At 39.9% G+C, this 18513-nt stretch overlaps 1 protein-coding gene across 5 annotated transcripts in view; it reads right to left on the bottom strand.

Moving 5' to 3' along the window:
* The window catches only part of PLEKHM3 (pleckstrin homology domain containing M3), a 173992-nt gene that overhangs the window by 144671 nt on the left and 10808 nt on the right, over nt 1–18513 (bottom strand). For all 5 annotated transcript variants that reach the window (XR_008998196.1, XM_036920286.2, XM_036920283.2 and 2 more), the window contains exon 2: nt 4533–5448. Coding sequence is in view for 4 of the 5 variants with exons in the window: in XM_036920286.2 (XP_036776181.2) it covers nt 4533–5130 (598 nt within the window). In the remaining variant the exon portion in view is untranslated. The remainder of the gene's footprint in view (nt 1–4532; nt 5449–18513) is intronic.

Genomic DNA, 18513 nt, shown 5'->3' with positions numbered 1-18513 from the left:
TTAGCTTGATAAACATTCTCCAGGTCTGTCTTCCACATACTTCCCACAGGATTCTACCTGCACAGGGAGTGACTGTCAAAAAGGATTTCAAAGTGGAGGCTTCTGGAAACTGAGAACTATTGGCTTCCAAAGTAGTTTGGAAGGATACAACCCTTGCTTAGGGGTTAAGAGCATGGACTCTGGAGGAAAACTACCCAGGTTCAAACCCAGGATCCACTCATTACTAGCTGTGAGACTTCAAGCATGTTGCTTAAGCTCTCTGTGCCTTAGTTTTCTCATCCTTAAAATGGGGTCAATAAAAATACCTCTGTCATAGGAGTGCTATATGAATTAAATAAGCTGATACCTATAAAGCACTTAAACAGTGAAGAAGGTATTTGCTGCAGTTATTTTGTTTTTCCTTCTCTTTCCACCTGGGTTTGTTCATCCCTGTGGATGAATGTGTTGGGTGCTTGGATATTGGCTTTGACAGTAACAAGTAGTCTGTTAATCTGTTTGATGTATTCTTCTCTCATATATCCCAAGAACCTTGGAAAGAAAGGATCTTCAAAGTCAAAGCAATAACCTCCTGTAAAGAAACACTAGCAGGCAATAAGGAAAAAGTTGAGTGATGCAAAATTACCTCCAATGATTGCCAACTTCAGAAAGACTCAAGGGCAAACCACAGTGATCCCCCCAGGCTTTGTGCTCACCAAAGAGCAGTCAGATTCCTCTGCCAAGGGGAACCATCACCGTGCTGGTGTGACCCAGAGCTCTGAGATGGTGTCTGGGTATGCCTCTAAGGTCAGGGCAACAGTCTGCCCACACTAGGGGCCACTTTATAAACCATGTCTGTTTGATTTTCTCTTATCACAAGGATAATGCAGGGCAGCCTTTGAGATTAAAGCATTTTTTGCTGATGCTGAAGAGCTTCACAGAGAGGACATACAAGGCATGAAATGCAAGATTATGGTGTGAGCCCTTCCAAAAAGTGGGTGTTGATCTTTTTCTAGAAAAACACAAACCAGCTAAAGAAGTTAATGTTTTTAATTGATAGTCTGATTCTTATCATAATTACATTCATTGCACATTTTTAAAAAAGTTTTGAGCACATACTATGTTCAGAGCACTCTATTAGGTACTGAGGATAAAACATGAGTAAGAAAAAATCCCTTCCTCTGTGGCCCTAAACTCTGGGGTGGAAGACAGTAAACAGTTGATCACAAATCAGTATGAGAGGGAGTGAGTGATTTATATCCCATTAACAAACCAGTTAATAGCTATGAGAAAGCGCACTGCAGGAAGGCCAATTCAACAAATATTAACTGTGAGTCCATTAGTATGAAAGAGACTATGCCAAAGAAAACTGGGAGTGATTGGTATAGTGTCGCCTGGATTCTCACTGATGAGTTCCATGTTCATTTAGTAATAGTAATAATATTATTAAATGCTTAAAAGATTTATTACATGCTTACTATGTGCCAAACATGGTTCTAAGAAGTACTTTAGATCTTTTAACCCATTTAATGCTCACAAGGTATTGAGGTAAATACTCCTATTACCCCATACTTTATGGCAAAATAAAAATTGAAGGCACAGAAAGGTTAAGAAACCTCCCTGTATTACACAGCTAGTAACTACTGGAGCAATGATTGAAACTAACAGTCTAGGTTAAGAGTCAGCGTTTTTCATTAATATGCTGCCTTGTTGACCAGAAGGCCTTCTTCTGACAGTCTTGTTAGCAAAATAGATTTTTCATTTTTTATACCCTTATTCCACCAGAACCTGGTTCAATTTACATGCTAAGTGGCATTTATCTTCAGTAAGGCTCAAATCCCAGTTACTGATCACCAAATGAGGCAGAAGACGCAGAGGGCCTACCTAGTGAAGAAAACTCTTGGACTTGTTGTCACGGGAGGAAAGAGAGGGGATGATGGGGGCAGACAAGGAGAAGACCCACTCCTGGTAAGTCTGTAAGGTACTCCAGATGAGCTCAGGCAAAAAAAAAAGTCAACTGGAGAAAACAAGACCATGAAATCAGCCCATAATTAAGAGTCATAGGACTAGACACAAAGTCAAGTTGACCTCATTCAAAGAAAACTCATGTAACTAATTTTATTTCTTCTGAGGAGCCCCCAGTCTCTTGTTTACCTGTATTAATTTTTAGAACAGCAGGATTGGGACTCGGGTTTGAAGAGCTGTGGAACATTCCCAGAGATGTTCACTGGGCAGCTGGATATGTGAGTCTGCGGCTCAAGGAAGAGGTCTGGTCTGACCCCAAATCTCCAGCTCTAGCCAAGATACTGCGCTGCTGACCTCTGCTTTTGGCTATTCCTTCAGGAGAAACAACATGCCTTTCTTCATTATGGATCTCTAATTTTAAAAGTTTTAAAGTAAACTTGACTTAAAGGTTTTGGCTGATTTGGACTCATATGAACCAAGTGCTCGCAAATCCCCCGCCAAGTGCTGTGAGAATTACAGTCAACAGGAGATGAGCCATGGATCTAGAACTCCTCTCACCCAGCCTGAGAATGGGTGGCCAGTGGGTACTCACTGCTCTCCTGTTCCCTTCACCTGGTGAATAAAAACATGATTTATCTCGCCTCTTCTCCAGAGCATGCCAGAAAGAAAAGGTGTCAGAAACTTGGCCTGCCATTTGCCTAACTTTGCTAATTCCTGCCAGGATGTGTATCTCATGGATAATCAAAAGGTGGACAGATAATATTGTATCAATACCTGCCAAGGCCATTTGTTACAGTTTACTTTTCAAAATGCCACCCAGTACTTATATTTCAACATAATAATCAGCTTTTCTTTTAAATTGAGAATTTAAAAATTGTAGTCATAGACTGTCATATACTCAAGTTCCTTTAGAGAGGAGCCTAAAGATTAAAGAAGGTCTAGTTCTTGAATTTATAATCCAAACACATTAGGAAAAAATAAAATTAGAAATACGATACCTCTCAACTTGGGCTATACAAGGGATTCAGCATGGTTACAAATGGCTTAGTGAAAAAAATCTACATGAACTCTAGGAAACCAAAACACAACTGTGGTTATTTCTAATCAGCCAGTACACCTGTGTATATGTGAGCTCGAGGCAAAGTTCTCATTCTGCCAGGCACAAGGTTCACAGCAACTTGCTTGTCCCCTAATATCTAATCAGTTACCAAGTCCTAGCCTCTATGATGTCCTTTCCTTTTTTACTCCCATGGTCACCACCCTCAATTAGAAGTTACAGAGGACTGGTGAGAGTCTAGGAGAAAAATCAAGGAATTACAAGCCATGAATTTAAGTAAGGAAAAAAAGTATTTTAAAAAGATAGATTTGAACTTGTGAAAATAATATGGCACCTCACAGACAGGAATATTAGATTCTCTTAACAGACTTACTAAATTATACCCTTACCTCACATTATACTTAGAAACTAAATTATATTAATTAAAATGTTAAAAGTATCACTGGAATACCACTCAATGATAGAGACTGAGGGAACACCAAAATAGTTATTAAGTACACAAAACATTTCTCCTTGTTAACTGAGAACAGCCATCTAAATTAAGGGTTGGGCAGAGTGACTGAATCATCAGTAATAGAAATGGACAGTCTGTATAAATGAGGTTATCTTGAAGGAAATGCTGGGACAAATGGAGAGAGGGTTTGTCGTGTCCCCCAGAGGAGAAAGTTCATGTGCAAGTACTTGAGTATATACTCATGAGCACATGAATCCGTATAAAGTTTGAAGAAAAAGTAAATTCAGGACCCTACACCCTGAGATCTGGACCTGCTGGGGGACCCTCTGCTCTCCTCACAAGGGTCAGCTTGCCCTGCTCTGCACCTTCCATCTGCTCATCTCTGTTCGCACCTATAATCCTGACCAGGTATCATCTCCTGCAACCCTCTTTCTGCATCGTGGTGTCTCTCAAGGTGCAGCTGGGGTTCCATGAGCCCTCATAGCCCTCTCTGGCAAGCCCAGCCTAGAGGGTCTTCGTCCTCTCTCTTCTCATAGTCGCTGTCACTGGTTCATTGAAAAAAAAATCTCAACAATACAGAGTAAAGCGAAAGTTCCCTCACAAATACTTCAGTTGACCTTCTACTTTCTCTTGCATCTCTGGATGCTGTCTAGAGTCTTCATTAGTGTCCGATCCCCTTAGCTAAGTGAGATCTTTAGTGCAGGGACTGTATTGTCACACATCTTTAAATCCTTCATAGCCTAAGGCTATGCCCAATGTGTGAACTGGTGAACAGCTACTGATGTGAATAAGCAGTTCATGCAATGTTCAAAGGAAAATACCTTTTTAATTATGAGAATATTCTGATACTAACATGCAAGATTAGGAAGGGAGAATTAACCACAGTTGTCCTTTCATTCCGTACCTCTATGAAGACAACTGAGGCTTGAAGTAAGGTGAAGTGCAGAAGTACATGGAAGTGGGAGCTTAAGTAGCAAAGCCAGAGATGGATACTGGGGAGCAAGATTCTCATGAGGTAAATGTAAGGGAAACAAAGGAAAATCAATGACTGTTTGACAGCAGTGAGATAAGAAAACATACCAGTATTTCCTTGAACATCTTCTATCTTATTTGGGGAGGATGACAGGAAGGACGGTCTGGTGAAGGGAGGGCCCTGGAGAGCGGGCTGCTGCTGCAAAGGTGTGGGCTTGAGGACTACCCTCCAGTCCACCTGGGTGACATCTGACCTTGATCGCGCATGTCCTGGCTTGAAAGTAGACGTCTCATCCAACAAGTCATTCACAGAACGAGGTCTGTCCCTCCGACGCTGACAGAAGTTGAAAAAATTAAAAGTTGATGCTTCTTTTTGTTCCATCCAGGAAAGGTTATCTGGGGTTGTCCCTTTCTGGACCATAAACTGTTCTTTGGCAGGGAAGACATTCTGCGCTTTGGTTTCTAGGAGCCCGCTCTCACAGTGGTCCCAAATCATGCCCCCCTTGCCCAGGGAGGCAGCATTTCTGATGGCACCATTGTCTGTTAGGTTACTGAGTACCTCGTGTCCCACCAGTTCAGGGACTTCCTGAATCCCATAAACCTCTGCTTGCTGGACAGCCTTCTCCAGCTTACTATCAAAAGTACTAAAGAAGTCCTCAGTAACTTCCAAGGCCGGGCTGATATCATCCACTTCCAAAGCTTCCATGTCACAGGCCCCCGGAGGCTTATGCCTCCTAAGATGGTTGAGGAAAGGGCTTTGTGAACATTCACCCCACAATGAGAGGTGCCTCAAAAATACAGTTCTGGAAACAACTGGAAGAAACCTTCATTCGCCTGCTTGGAGGAGGCTAAGCACAAGGATGGCTGATGTTTTCCTGGTCATTAAAAGCATCTGCTAGCAGCTAATGGCAATTAACAGAGGAATGGGGAGACAAATGTTCCTTTGAGATTATTCTTCATTAAGACATCAGTAAAGACAGCAGGAGGTGCTTGTCAGAACAATGCCATGGCAATCCTTAATTCCCTGGAAGAGAAGAAACAGCACAGCATTGGCACATGGTGCATTGTATTCTGTAGTACATGAATCTACCCAATTACTTCCCCATCTTCACATCTCTTCTGTGGCAGTCACGCACAAAGGTGGATGACACCCACACAGAACTTCCGCTATCTAGGGTATGCATCATTACCTGCTTTGCATTAGAATTTACACAGAGCAGGGTGAAATACTTGATAAGGGGAAGTACAGTCAATAGCTTTTACTCACACAGAGAAGCCTTTGAGAGCAGTTGTGAAAAGACTGCCCTGACAAATCTCTGTGATATGCTGACCTAAAATAGTAAGCAGAGACTAAGAATTCTGTGACTGTTATGATCCATCTGAAAGTCATAAATGCATGAGTCCTTTTACAAACCTTGAAAGCTCTGATGATTTGCTGGGCTTAGAGGTGAAAGGGAGAACTAAAGAGGGAGGCTCTGCCTTTTTGTTAAACCTGAATGTTATTGCGCTTCTGCTCCCCAGGTTGAGATGTGTAATGCCTAATGATGACTCTGCATTTCAGAATTCCTCCTGTCATCTTAGAAAAAGGCTTCAGGTTCCAAACTCCCTGAGGTTTCAAGGATGGGCCTAGGAATACAGCCCCAGCCTTAGGGCTGAACAGAAAAAGTCCTGTTAGCGTGCTAACCAACTCTCTCTGGAAAAGGCTAGAACTCCAAGGTCAGGCCAAATTAGAGCAGACTTTGACAGTGATGCTGTCCAATATGGTAGACATTAGCCATATATGGCTATTTAAATTTATTAAAATCAAATAAAGCTTCTCCATTTCATGTGCTCAACAGTCAACTATTACTTTGTATTTAAAAATACAAAAATTAGCAAACAAACAAAATAATTAGGCAAGGTCATTTTTTTTCCATAACTACTTACAAGTAGCTAAAATTAAGCAATTAGCAACACCTCTTTATACGTTGCTGCAAAGGTACATAGATGTGCTTTCTTTTTAAAAATTGCACAATTGTTACAGCTAATTAAAATAATTTTTAACATTTAGGTCATTAAACCATTACATTTAAACCAACAGCACTAATCTACATTATGTAATGTATATAAATTAAACTAGCATACAGCCCTTTATTTTAAATGTATCCAGGAGGTTTTCAGGTCATAAGAACTCCATGGTTAACCTCTTGTAAAGTGATAATGGCTATGAATTTGTCTACATTTTATATTTTGATATGTATTACCTTAGCAATCATGAAGCAAGGCACAGACGGATTTCAGAGATAAGTATGTTATATTTCTAGCTACAGAGTAATTCTGGTAATTCTAGCTTTGGTAATTCTGAAATATGGAATTTTTCCAGTCTCATTTTGTACACTGGGAGCTAAGAAAAAAACATACATACTAAATCTTAAATCTTTTGGTTTCTTTCCTTACTAAAACTTCAAGTGAACATAATAAACAAGGTGTAGGTATGAAAAAAAGAAAAAGGCCCAAAATGGAGTCACTGTTTTCGGCCCCACATTAGCAAACCAAGACTTAGTATCTAATCTGATTGTAGATTCAGCCTCTGCCGGGAATGTGACCTTCAGCCAGTCGATCTGGAATTACCTGATAAATACTAATGAAGTAATTTCCTCACAGACCCCTGTCCTTTCCCCAAAAGAAGGTAACCTTGCCTGAAACAATCTACTCTATTAGAAACTCCCCCTTCTGCCTACAGAAGCCTCCCATTTTGTACAGCTCCTCAGAGCACCTTTGCTAGAGGAGATACTGCCCAATTTATGAATCACTGAATAAAGCCAATTTGAGCTTCAAATTTACCCAGTTGTATTGTTTGTTTTTTTGTTTTTGGTTTTTTACTCTTAAACCCTTCTGTGTGTATTTCTTAGAACTAAGACATTTTCTTGCATAACCACCAACATAGTCATTGAAATCAGGAAACCTAATTTTCTGGTGTTATCCTCAAATCCGTGGGCCCATGGTGCTGTAAACTCGACTAAGCTCTCAACACCTCTCCCTTTCTCTCAGCCCAGGGCCATGTTCCGGCGGCAGTCAGGGCTGCTCAGTCCAGCTTCATCTTCCGTGACCTTGGCAGGTATGTGTTTTTTTAACATATGTTTACCATTTTTTAAGAGACACCAAGGTGCAGAGCACTATATTCATCTAAAATTATATTATACATATTCATTTTTTTACCCGGTGCTTAAAATTCAGTCTTTAATCATACCAGAGAAAGAGAGTAAATATCTCCAAAGTGATTTTTCTTTCTTTTGTAATCAAAGTGTCTAGGAATATACTCTTTGTGCTTTCTGCTTGGGAATTCACAGACTGGTTAGAAGCACAGAACCACTGATGGCCAGCACTGCTGGCTTGTGGAACACTTCTACCCCACACGGCATCCTTGCAATTCCAACTTTTCACAGAAGGGGACACTGGGGCACAGACAGGTTACAAGACCCCACAGACACTTTCGTATGCATTGCCCCATTTAAACCCCATTAAAGGGCAAGAACAATTCAACTTTAGAACCATTTTAATGCCACTAACAAGGGATTCTGGAAATCACTCATCTACCTATCATTTATTCAAGGTTACACCAGATAAAAGACACTAAAGATGGGAAAAAAAATAAGACATTTTGTCCTGAGCAGTTCACGATCTATCACGATGAGCCAGTGTAACTCCAGGGAAAGGAAATCCCGGGACAACATGCCTCTAAAACCGAAATCAGTCAAAGGGAGAAATAAAGTTTAAAACCCATTTATTGCTTACAAACTGCAGTCCAGGACTGTGTCTCTTTCCTGCTCCAGCAGAAGCAAAACCAAGCCTCCCTCCCCATGCTCTGCTAACCTCTCAGGTTCATATAAGCCCTCTGTTGCCCAGGTAATCACTCATTGATAGGGAGATGAACTTCTATCCACCCCTGAGGAACATCTGTTGATATGCAGCTGTCCACCCCTGAGGAACATCTGTTGATATGCAGCTGCACTAAAGCCAGGTGAGATATTCTGGATATATTACAACTTTACTCACAGCCAGATAAGAAAATAAGTCTAAAAATTGCTTTGATAGAGAATGGAAACAGATTTGGTGGAGGAAGGAGAGAGGGGGTCAACTGTCAGAAAGTGAGGCAGATAATTAAGAAATTCTTGAAAAGGAAGTACCCTTTGAGTTCAGCCTAGAAAACTTGAAGGTATTTACCTGATAGCTAGAAAGAGATTAGAGTAAATTGCTTTTTGATTAGCAAGGGATTTTCAAGATTACATGAAATGACTCCATAGACCATGGTGAGCAACATGGTAGAAAGGGTCTGAACTCTGAAGTCAGTTCTGGTTTCAAATCCAATTGTATTTCATATTAATTATATGATTTGTGGTGATATTTCCCTGACCTACCCCCTCCACCCCAAGTTCTTCTTCAGACTAATCTGTACTCCTATTCTAAGAATTTTAATTTGCACTATTTAGCACTTACCGTTGCTTTTATTTGGAACTTACACACCTATTCCCTTGGTTTTCTGACATAAATATGCATTTACCCTTCTTAACCATTCTCTAAAAAGTCTGCTCTTCACTCTGTGACCCAGCATTTTCATGACATTCTTCCTCTCTTCATTCCTCCACTCAGTCCCACATGCCTGTCAGTTCCTCCTTCAGTGTTTACCTTTTTGACCTCCAGGCCTGCCACATGCTGTTCCTATTTTGCTGGTTATGTCCTCCCCACTCTTTTGCCTATCTAACACCTAATTATCCTTCAACCTAACATCAAGTGACAGACCTGTAGTCTCTAAAGATGGCCACAACAGTAACTCCCATCCCACATGCTTTTCTGCAATGAGAACTTGCTACTACCCCATTCAGAAGTGAGTTTATTTTTCTACTCCCTTGAGTCTGGGCAGAACTTGTCATGTTTGGATAAACAGAGTGTGACAGAAATGATGCTGTGCTCACTTGAGGAATAGCCTTTAACTGGCCTGGTAGCTTCCTCCTTCTATCTCTTGGAGCTCTAAGCTGATATGTAAGAAGTACAGGCTTTGCTGCTGTAAAGAAAGGCCATGTGTTGGAGCGCAGGAGCTGGGCACCAGGCATGTAAGTGAAGAAGCCATCCTGGACAGCACAATTGAGCTTGCCATCCAAGTCAGCATCTAACTACAACTCATAAGAGATCCCACAACTAACATCATACTTAATGATGAAAAGCTGAAAGATTTTCCCCTATGAACAAGAACAAGAAAAGGATGTCCATTCTCATCACTTTTATTCCTGACATGATATTAAACATAGAAAACTGAAGATTCCACCGAAAAACTATTAGAACTGGATTCAGCAAGTTGCAGGATTAAAATTAATACACAGAAATCTGTTGTGTTCCTACATGTTAACAATGAACTAGCAGAAAGAGAAATCAGGAAAACAATTCCATTTGCAATTGCATCAAAAGGAATAAAATACCTAGGAATAAACCTAACCAAGGAAGTGAAAGACCTATACTCTGAAAATTGTAAGACACTCATGAGAGAAATTAAAGAAGACACAAGTAAGTGGAAATCTATCCCATGCTCATGGATAGGAAGAATTAATATTGTCAAAATGATCACCCTGCCCAAAGCAACTTACAGATTCAATGCAATCCCTATCAAAATTCCAATAACATTTTTCAATTAACTAGAACAATAGTTCTAAAATTCATATGGAACCACAAAAAACTCCAAATAGCCAAAGTAATCCTGAGAAAGAAGAATAAAGCTAGAGGGATTATGTTCCCTGACTTCAAGCTATACTACAAAGCTACAGTAATCAAAACAATATGGTACTAACATAAGAAGAGAACCAAAGATCAAAGCAACAGAATAGAAATCCCAGATATAAACCCATGCATATATGGTCAATTAATATACAATAAAGGAGCCATGAATATACAATGGGAAAAAGGCAGCCTTTTTAAGAATGTTATTGGGAAAACTGGACAGCTACATGTAAGAGAATGAAACTGGATTACTGCCTAACTCCATACACAAAAGTAAACTCAGAATGGATCAAAGTTACCTGAATGTGAAACTGAAAGCATAAAACTCTCAGAAGAAAACATAAGACAAAAATCTCTTGAATATAAATATGAGCCATTTTTTCCTGGACACATCTCCTTTGGCAAGGGAAACAAAAGAAGAAATGAACAAGTAGGACTACATCAAATGAAAAAGCTTCTGTACAGCAAAGGACACCATCAGCAGAATAAAAAGGCATCCCATAGTAAGGGAAAAATATATTCATAAATGATTTATCCAATAGGAGTTAACATTCAAAATATATAAAGAGCTCATATGCCTCAACACCAAAAAAACAAATAACCCAATTAAAAAAAGGGCAGAGAACTTGAACAGACATTTCTCCAAAGAACAAATACAAATGGCCAGCAAGCACATGAAAAGATGCTCTACATCACTAATCATCAGGGAAACGCAAATCAAAACTGCAGTGAGATATCACCTCACACCAGTCAGAACGGCCACTATCCTAAAGACAAGAAATAACAAGTGTTGGTGAGGACATGGAGAAAAGGGATCCCTCCTACACTGTTGGTGGGAATGTAAACTGGTGCAGCCACTGTGGAAAGCAGTATGGAGGTTCCTCAAAAAACTAGAAGAAGAAATACCACATGACCCAGTAATTCAGTTCTAGGAATTTACCCCAAAAAAACAAAATCCCTTATTTGAAAATATATATGCATCCCTATGTTTATCACTGCATTATTTAAAATAGGCAAGATACGGAAGCAACCTAAGTGTCCATTAATAGATGAATGGATAAAGATATTGTACATATACACAATGGAATATTATTCAGCCATAAAAAGAAAAGAAATTCTGCCACTTGCAATAACATGGATGGATCTAGAAGGTATTATGCTTAGTGAAATAAGCCAGGTAGAGAAAGACAAATACCATATGATTTCACTTATTTGTAGAACATAAATACAAAGCAAAACAGAATGAACAAAAAAGCAATAGTCTCATTAGACACTGAGAAGGGACAGGTGTTTACCATGGGGGAAGGATTGGGGTGGGTGAGTAGGAAGTGTGGGGCACTAAAATTCTCAATCATAATGTAGGCTGTATATTGTGTACTACTACTACAGGGATAGTAGTACAGCATGGAGAATATAGTCAGTGATTCTGTAACATCTTCCTATGTTAACAGATAGTAGCTATACTAGGGGGGTGAGGATTTAATAATATGGGTATGGCTGAACCACTGTGTTATATACTTGAAACTAGTATAAGACTGCATAAACTTAAAAAAAAAAAAGAGAGAGAAATCCCAAGTGAGAACTGTCTAGCTGAGACCAGTAAACCCAGAACCCTGAGAGATAATAAACTGTTTTAAGACACTAACTTTGGGAGTAGTTTGTCACATAGCAACCAATAATCAGAACTTAGCACTCCCTCAGGGAAGCATTCTCTGGTGTTCCAGACTAGGTTAAATGTCCCTTTGAACTTAAACATTTAAGTTTCCATAGCACCTGCATTTATGTAAGTTATACACATCGCATTTGTAATTACCAGTTTCAATGTCAATAGCCCTCATAGGTGACAACTGTGCCTATTTTGCTTACCCTTGGACCTCCAGAACACAGCTGCAGTTTAATAAATATTTGTTGAATAAATGAATTAATTACTTCTGAGTGGCTGTCTTTAGGATCATTTGACATTTCCTTCTTCCCCTTTTTCCTTTGTTATCAGACCTCTGACTTACAGCCCTCTCACTAAGTAATGACTACCTCTAACAATAAACAATAAAACAGCTGCTGCTTTAACAATAGCAAAAAAAAAAATTGCTCTTTAGTGTAATAAATAACAGACCAGTGTGAGAGATCCACCTCCTTACCTGTATTTGCACAGTACAAATTAAATAGCAAAAAGGAGTTGAGAGTTGCAATGATTTATTCATTCTATATTGAAGCAGTACTGAGTTCTAGGCATGGATGAACAACTGTGAACAACACAAATATAAAAGCTACCCTCATGAGACTTATATTCTAGTGGAACACTTAATATACGCCAGACACAGCTCTAAATACTTTGTGTCTTCCCTCACTTCTTAAGGCATGGGTGAGAAGGCTGACAGACTTCTCCACACACTCCATGGATCTGACCCATCCCATCCCAAATCCCACCCCTCTATGATAGATAGTCTTTCTTGAGGACTCAATCCTTTCATGTCTTTCCTTTCCCTGAATGTATTAAGCATCACTAAACAAGTCAACTTTGTAAACTGTCTTTTTCCCCTCAATTAGACTATAAACTTCTTGAGGGCAAGTCCCATATCCATATCAGTGTCCCCCAATAAAGCAGGCACAGTCTTCCTGCCTCTTGTCTCCTCTGAAACACAACTGCCACATCATTTCTCTTAACCCTTCAAGACTACCCGGTAGAACAGGGGTCAACAAATGTTTTCTGTAGAGAGGTAATAGTTTTGGCTTCATGGACCATATAGTCACTTTTGTAGCTATTCAAGTCTACCATTGTAGTGGGGAAAGCAGCCATTGACAACATGGAAATGAATGGGCATGTCTGTGTACTGATTGAACTGTATTTACAAAACAGACCGATAAAGAAAATGTGGGACATCTATACAATGGAATATTACTCATGCTTAAAAAGTAAATCCTGGAAAATGCCAAACATAAATGAATCTGGAGGATATCATGCTAAGTAAAAAAGCCAGTCACAAAAAAAACCAAACACTGCATGATTCAGTGTATATGAGGTATCTAGGGTAGTCAAATTCATAGCAATAGAAAGGAAAATGCTGGTTATCATGGGTTGGGAGTAGGCAGAAAGAGGAAGTTGTTTAATGGGTATAGAGTTTCAAATTTGCAAGATACGAAAGTTCTAAAGACCTGTCTCACAAGTGTGAATATATTTAACACTACTGACACATGAAAATGGTTAAGATGGTATATTATGTTTTTTACTACTACTTAGAAAAAAACAACAGAGGTTCAGATTTTCCAGTGGGCTTTTGCTTCCTAGAAGATCTAGTCCAGCCTCCTCTAGTCCAGGGGGCAGAAGAACTTTGGGGCTCAGGAAGAGGAAAGGAATTGCAGCTCCAATTATTAGCAATGGGACTTCAACAAGTTATTCAACCATTCTAATCTATTTTCTCATTTGCAAAATCAGCAAATTAATAACACCTCTCTCGTAGAATAGTTGAGACAATAAAACAATACATGGCATGATTCCTGGCACACGATATGTGACTAACAATAGCCCAAAAGTACCCCCTTTAATCTGCTCCACCATCCTTCCTCTATGGCCTCATACTCTTCCTACTCCCCATCGTCCCCTCCCTCTGGCCACATGGGCCTCTGTGCTGGTTCTCAAACCTGCAGACTTGTTCTCACCTCAGGGTCTTTGCACTGGCTGTTTCCTCAGACACCAACATGATTGTTCATGTCACCTTCCGAATGAGGCTGACCCTGGCCTGTCTATTAAAAATTATAACTCACATCTCTATCCTGGGCTCTGATCCCCATTACTCTTTCTTAAAAAATAAACTTATAATTTTAGAAGTTTTAGATTTACAAAATTATTGCAAAGATAGTACAGTGAGTTCCGTGGACTCCACACCCAGTTTTCTCCATGTAACGTTACATTAGTATGGTACAGTTGTCACAATTAATGACGCACTATTGATACATTATTATTAACTAAAATTCATACTTCAGATTTCCTCAATTTTTCCTCATGTTCTCCTTCTGTTTCAGGATACTATCCAGGATGCCACATGACTTTTAGTTGTCAAGTCTCTTTAGCCTCCTCTTGATTGTGAATTTCTCAGACTACTTGTTTTTTTATGACTTTAACAGTTTTGAAGAGCACAGGTCATGTATTTTATAGACTGTCCCTCAACTGAGATTTGTTTGATGTTTTCTCATGGTTAGACTGAGGCTATATGTTTTGGTGAGAAAAACCACAGAGGTGAAGTGCCATTCTCATAACATCATATCAAGGGTAGACACTATCTACCAACATGACTTACTACCATTCAGGTTAACATTGGTCATCTGGCTTGACCCTCTTTCCTTATGCATTTACCAACTTCTAACATACTGCTTAATTAATTTATTTATTTAATGTTTAGTGTTTCTCCCCACTAAAATGTAAGCTGCTCACGGTCAGGAATTTATGCTCGCTTTCTTCACTAAAGTACCCCAAGTGCCTAGAATAGTATCTGACATAGAAAAAAAGGCACTAAATACGTGTTGAATGAAGGTACTGCTATTCCTTTGCATGACATTCATGACCCTTCATGACCTATCCACCTCTGCTGTTTGTAGTTCCGGACCAACACTCACCTTTCCCATTTTACTCCTCCATGTTTTAGTGCAAGTTGGAGAGCTCTTCCAAATTGCTCAGGCTCTCTCATAGCACCCTGGGTGTGCTACGTTGTACTGAAATGATCAATATCTGTTTATCCCACTCCACACTCTGAGCTACTTGACAGCAAGCACAGTGACTTACTTAGCATCCTACTTAACCTCTATGTCTTCATCTGTTTGGGTCCCATTTTCCAACCTTAGTCTTTTTGGCATTTCACCTTTTCCCTAGGATGTACAGCCTCAAGTAATCCACTAAAAAACAAGGGTCTACTGACAAGTGTATTCTCTATAAGTAAGACAAGTTTGCTTCATTTGGTTTTGAAATGAATTAATTAAAAAATAACAAGAACACATTCAGACAGGTCAAAATATGACTAACTTCTCTGACACAGTGAACAGAGTAAAATCAGCGTGTGGGGGCAGTGTGGTTTGCCTCAGCACAAAACTGGAAATCAGGAGCTTATTAGAACTGTGCTCTAAACCTGGCTCAACCACACACATGCTGGGTGGCCTCTGGCAAACCATTTAACCTCTGGAAGCCTTACTCAGCTACCTGCATCTAATAACATTGCCAGTATCAAATTGCTTTGCCTGTGGTTCTTTGACTAGGTAGGTAGCTGTTCCAACATGCCTTTAACAAATGCAAACTGCTGTGCAATTTTGGAGCACTCCAGTGGACCTCACCCATTCAACACCATGTGCTCCTAGTCTCTACCTTCAAAGATCTATTGGCCCAACAAAGACAAACTCTGCATCCTACTATTTGTAATACACTACTTTTTGGCCAAACTCAAAGGCCTATAGACACCTTATTTTATTTTTATATAGAATACCTTTTCGGTAAAAGGTTATTTCCCCTACTTAATAGGTTGAGAAATTGAGGTCTGTTTGTCAGTGCAGTACTAAAAGCTCAACCCAGAGAATCTCAGGCATGCACCAAAATGTAACAGGATGGAGAATCAGTGTACTGCTATTTTCTAACACGGAAATCCACTGTTTACATGCTCATTAGGCAAGGCTAATTAACAGGATGAATATAGAAGTCCTCCCACACAGAGGTAGAAGCAGATATGAACAATAATACCAGCCCAGCCCACACAGAGATATGACATGTTCTCCCCAAGCTGGATGGTAAAAGTGCTGACTTCCTCCCACTTGACTAAATGGCTGGTAATCAGAATTTAATGAGTGCTGAGAGGGTGTCTGGGCCCATGCAGTTTTAGAAGCAGCTGGACTATGGAGAAAGATAACTATGCCAAAGACACCTAGGATAAAATGTTCCTGACAATCCATTTCCAAACAAGAGGGCCAGGGGGATTACAAGGTTGGTCAGCACATGTGGCTCTCACCTGTTCTCCACTTTGGTTAAGGTTACAGCTGACTGAAAATTTTCTAAGAGTTATGTAATGTAAAGAAGCCATCACAAGAGGATCTGATCCTAGTAAGAGGAACTGTCTGGACCATGAGGCCCCAAGAGGTTATGATTTTCACGGTGCTTTATCATAAGGACATAAGCAAGTGGATGGAGCACAGCAGATAGAGAAATGGTGCCAGTGTGGACTTGGTAAGAGCAACTCAGGGTCTGTGAGAGGAGATAGACATCTAGAAACACAGATGGAATCCCATTTTCATAGGCCTGGAGGGAACATTAATGGCTGCATTTTATAAAAGTTTCAATAAACAAAAAGTTTATTGGCATAAGGGGAATAACATTAAAAAAATAATTTGTATATATTTTTCCCAGTTCTTAAAGGAATACTCACAGAAACTCTGGAAAATACCGACAGATGTGGAAAAGAAAAATCAGTCAGGGTCTGATAACTCAGAGAAAATAAATCAATAGTCAGGTGTGTTTTGCCTGATATTTAATTGGAATCAGAATATATATACAGTCTGGGCACACCATCTGTTTAAATGTATGTGAAAAAGCAATGCCAGTAAACACTAACCTTGGAAAAACAAAAGGACTGTCCCAGAGCGTGCTGTGCCCACTCACACCTTACCACCTGGCCCAAGGCCCCACTCGATGGAGCTCTGCTACAGCTATTCTCTGCACACATCCTCTGGCATTCTTCACAGGCCCGGCCCTCCCTGAGTGCTAGCCAGTCCCTCCTCAAACGGTTCCCCCAGGCTGCGAGGCTCCACATTCTCTTAGTTTTCTTCTCACTCTCAGTCTTTCTCCTGTCTTTATTTGTCTCCTTGCCAAAGGAGGATGAGCTCTCTTCTCTGACTACAGCCACATAATCTCCTTAGGTCATTTAGCCATACTTGTGGCTTTAATAACTACTTCTGTGTTCATGCCTCCCCAAAATCCACCTTCAATCTAAATCTCTGGTCCTATGTTCCCAACTATTTGTAGGACATTTCAACCTGGCTTATCTCATGGTGAAATTAAGCTCAATTTTTCTAAAATCACGCTTAGTTATTCATTCAATAAATATTTGCTAAGTGCTCATTTTGGCTGGGCTCTGTTCTAGGCACTAGGGAGACAAGAGCAAATAAAATCCTTCAGTGAAGCTTCCACCAACAATGATGACACTCCAGGCCTTTCACAATCATGGCCTAGCTTGCCTGTCCAAGTCCCACTTCTCTTCCATAAAACACTCTTTTCCTCCAAAGTGGAATGCTACTGCTCAAGTTTTATGATTTCCCAACTCCAAAACTTTGCTTACAGTTATCTCAGAGGTACCCCCTACCCACCTCTACCTACTGAAGCTCTATCCCCCCTTCAAGCTCAGATGCTACCTTGGCCACATACTTTCTTTGGTCCCTGGTTCTCAGACAGTTTGTTCTTTCTTTAAACTTCACAGAATGTCTTTGGTAACACCCCTACAACATAGATTGCATGCTGCCTATTTTTTCTGAAATTATGATGGTAATATTTATTTATCAAAAGCTTATTTTGTGCTAGGTGCACTGCTTCATACTTTATATTTCCAAGCCTAATGATGTGTAATGTGGGTGCTATTATCCCCATTTTACAATGAGGAAACTGAGGCTCTAAGATACTTAATTTGCCTGAGGTCACATGCCACCCTCCTGGACTTACAGTTACATGAGAGCAACAATTCTACCCTATTTCTTTCCATAACCCCCACTGGGCCTAGGACTGTGGCTAGTACACAATGGGTGCTCAAGAAATATTCTTGAATGTTTTCAAAGCACTGACATATTTAAACATAACCACCACTCTGGTGTTCTGGCAAAAGTATATTTGAATTCATTATAAACTCATTTAAGTAAAATTTGACATGCTTTATGAAATATATGTTGACTTGAGCTTTTAAAATTTGTCTTGTTAGAAAGCTTCTAAGCTATTGAAACCAGGTTTAAAAATAACATGGCAAAGGTCAGGTAGCGAAGACCTCACTTAGATCTTTTATAGAAACAAAAGCACTTGGAAAAAAACTATGCAGGACTTGGGAATGTCTGTGAACCACTCCAAATCAGTAACTTGGCTGGTTTCAGTTTCAGTGACTTAGAGCTCAAGCTCTTTCTAATACCAGTAAGGAGATGGTCCCTTTGAAATAGCCCAGGCAATCAATTTAAAGCACTTTTCAGTACATCTCTACACTTGTTTATTGTTTGCCACTTGCAAAATCATGGTGACATTTGATGCCCCAAGATGTTTTCTCAGAAACCAAACTAATATAAGTGTGGCGCTTCAAATCTCAGACAGCTTTGCTGTCGAAGGCAGTGATGTGAT

Source organism: Manis pentadactyla, chromosome 6 (assembly GCF_030020395.1).
Source record: "Manis pentadactyla isolate mManPen7 chromosome 6, mManPen7.hap1, whole genome shotgun sequence".
In the NCBI taxonomy this organism is placed as follows: Eukaryota; Metazoa; Chordata; class Mammalia; order Pholidota; family Manidae; genus Manis; species Manis pentadactyla.
Note: the sequence above shows the minus strand (reverse complement) of the source record. Positions and strands in the feature narration are given on the sequence as shown.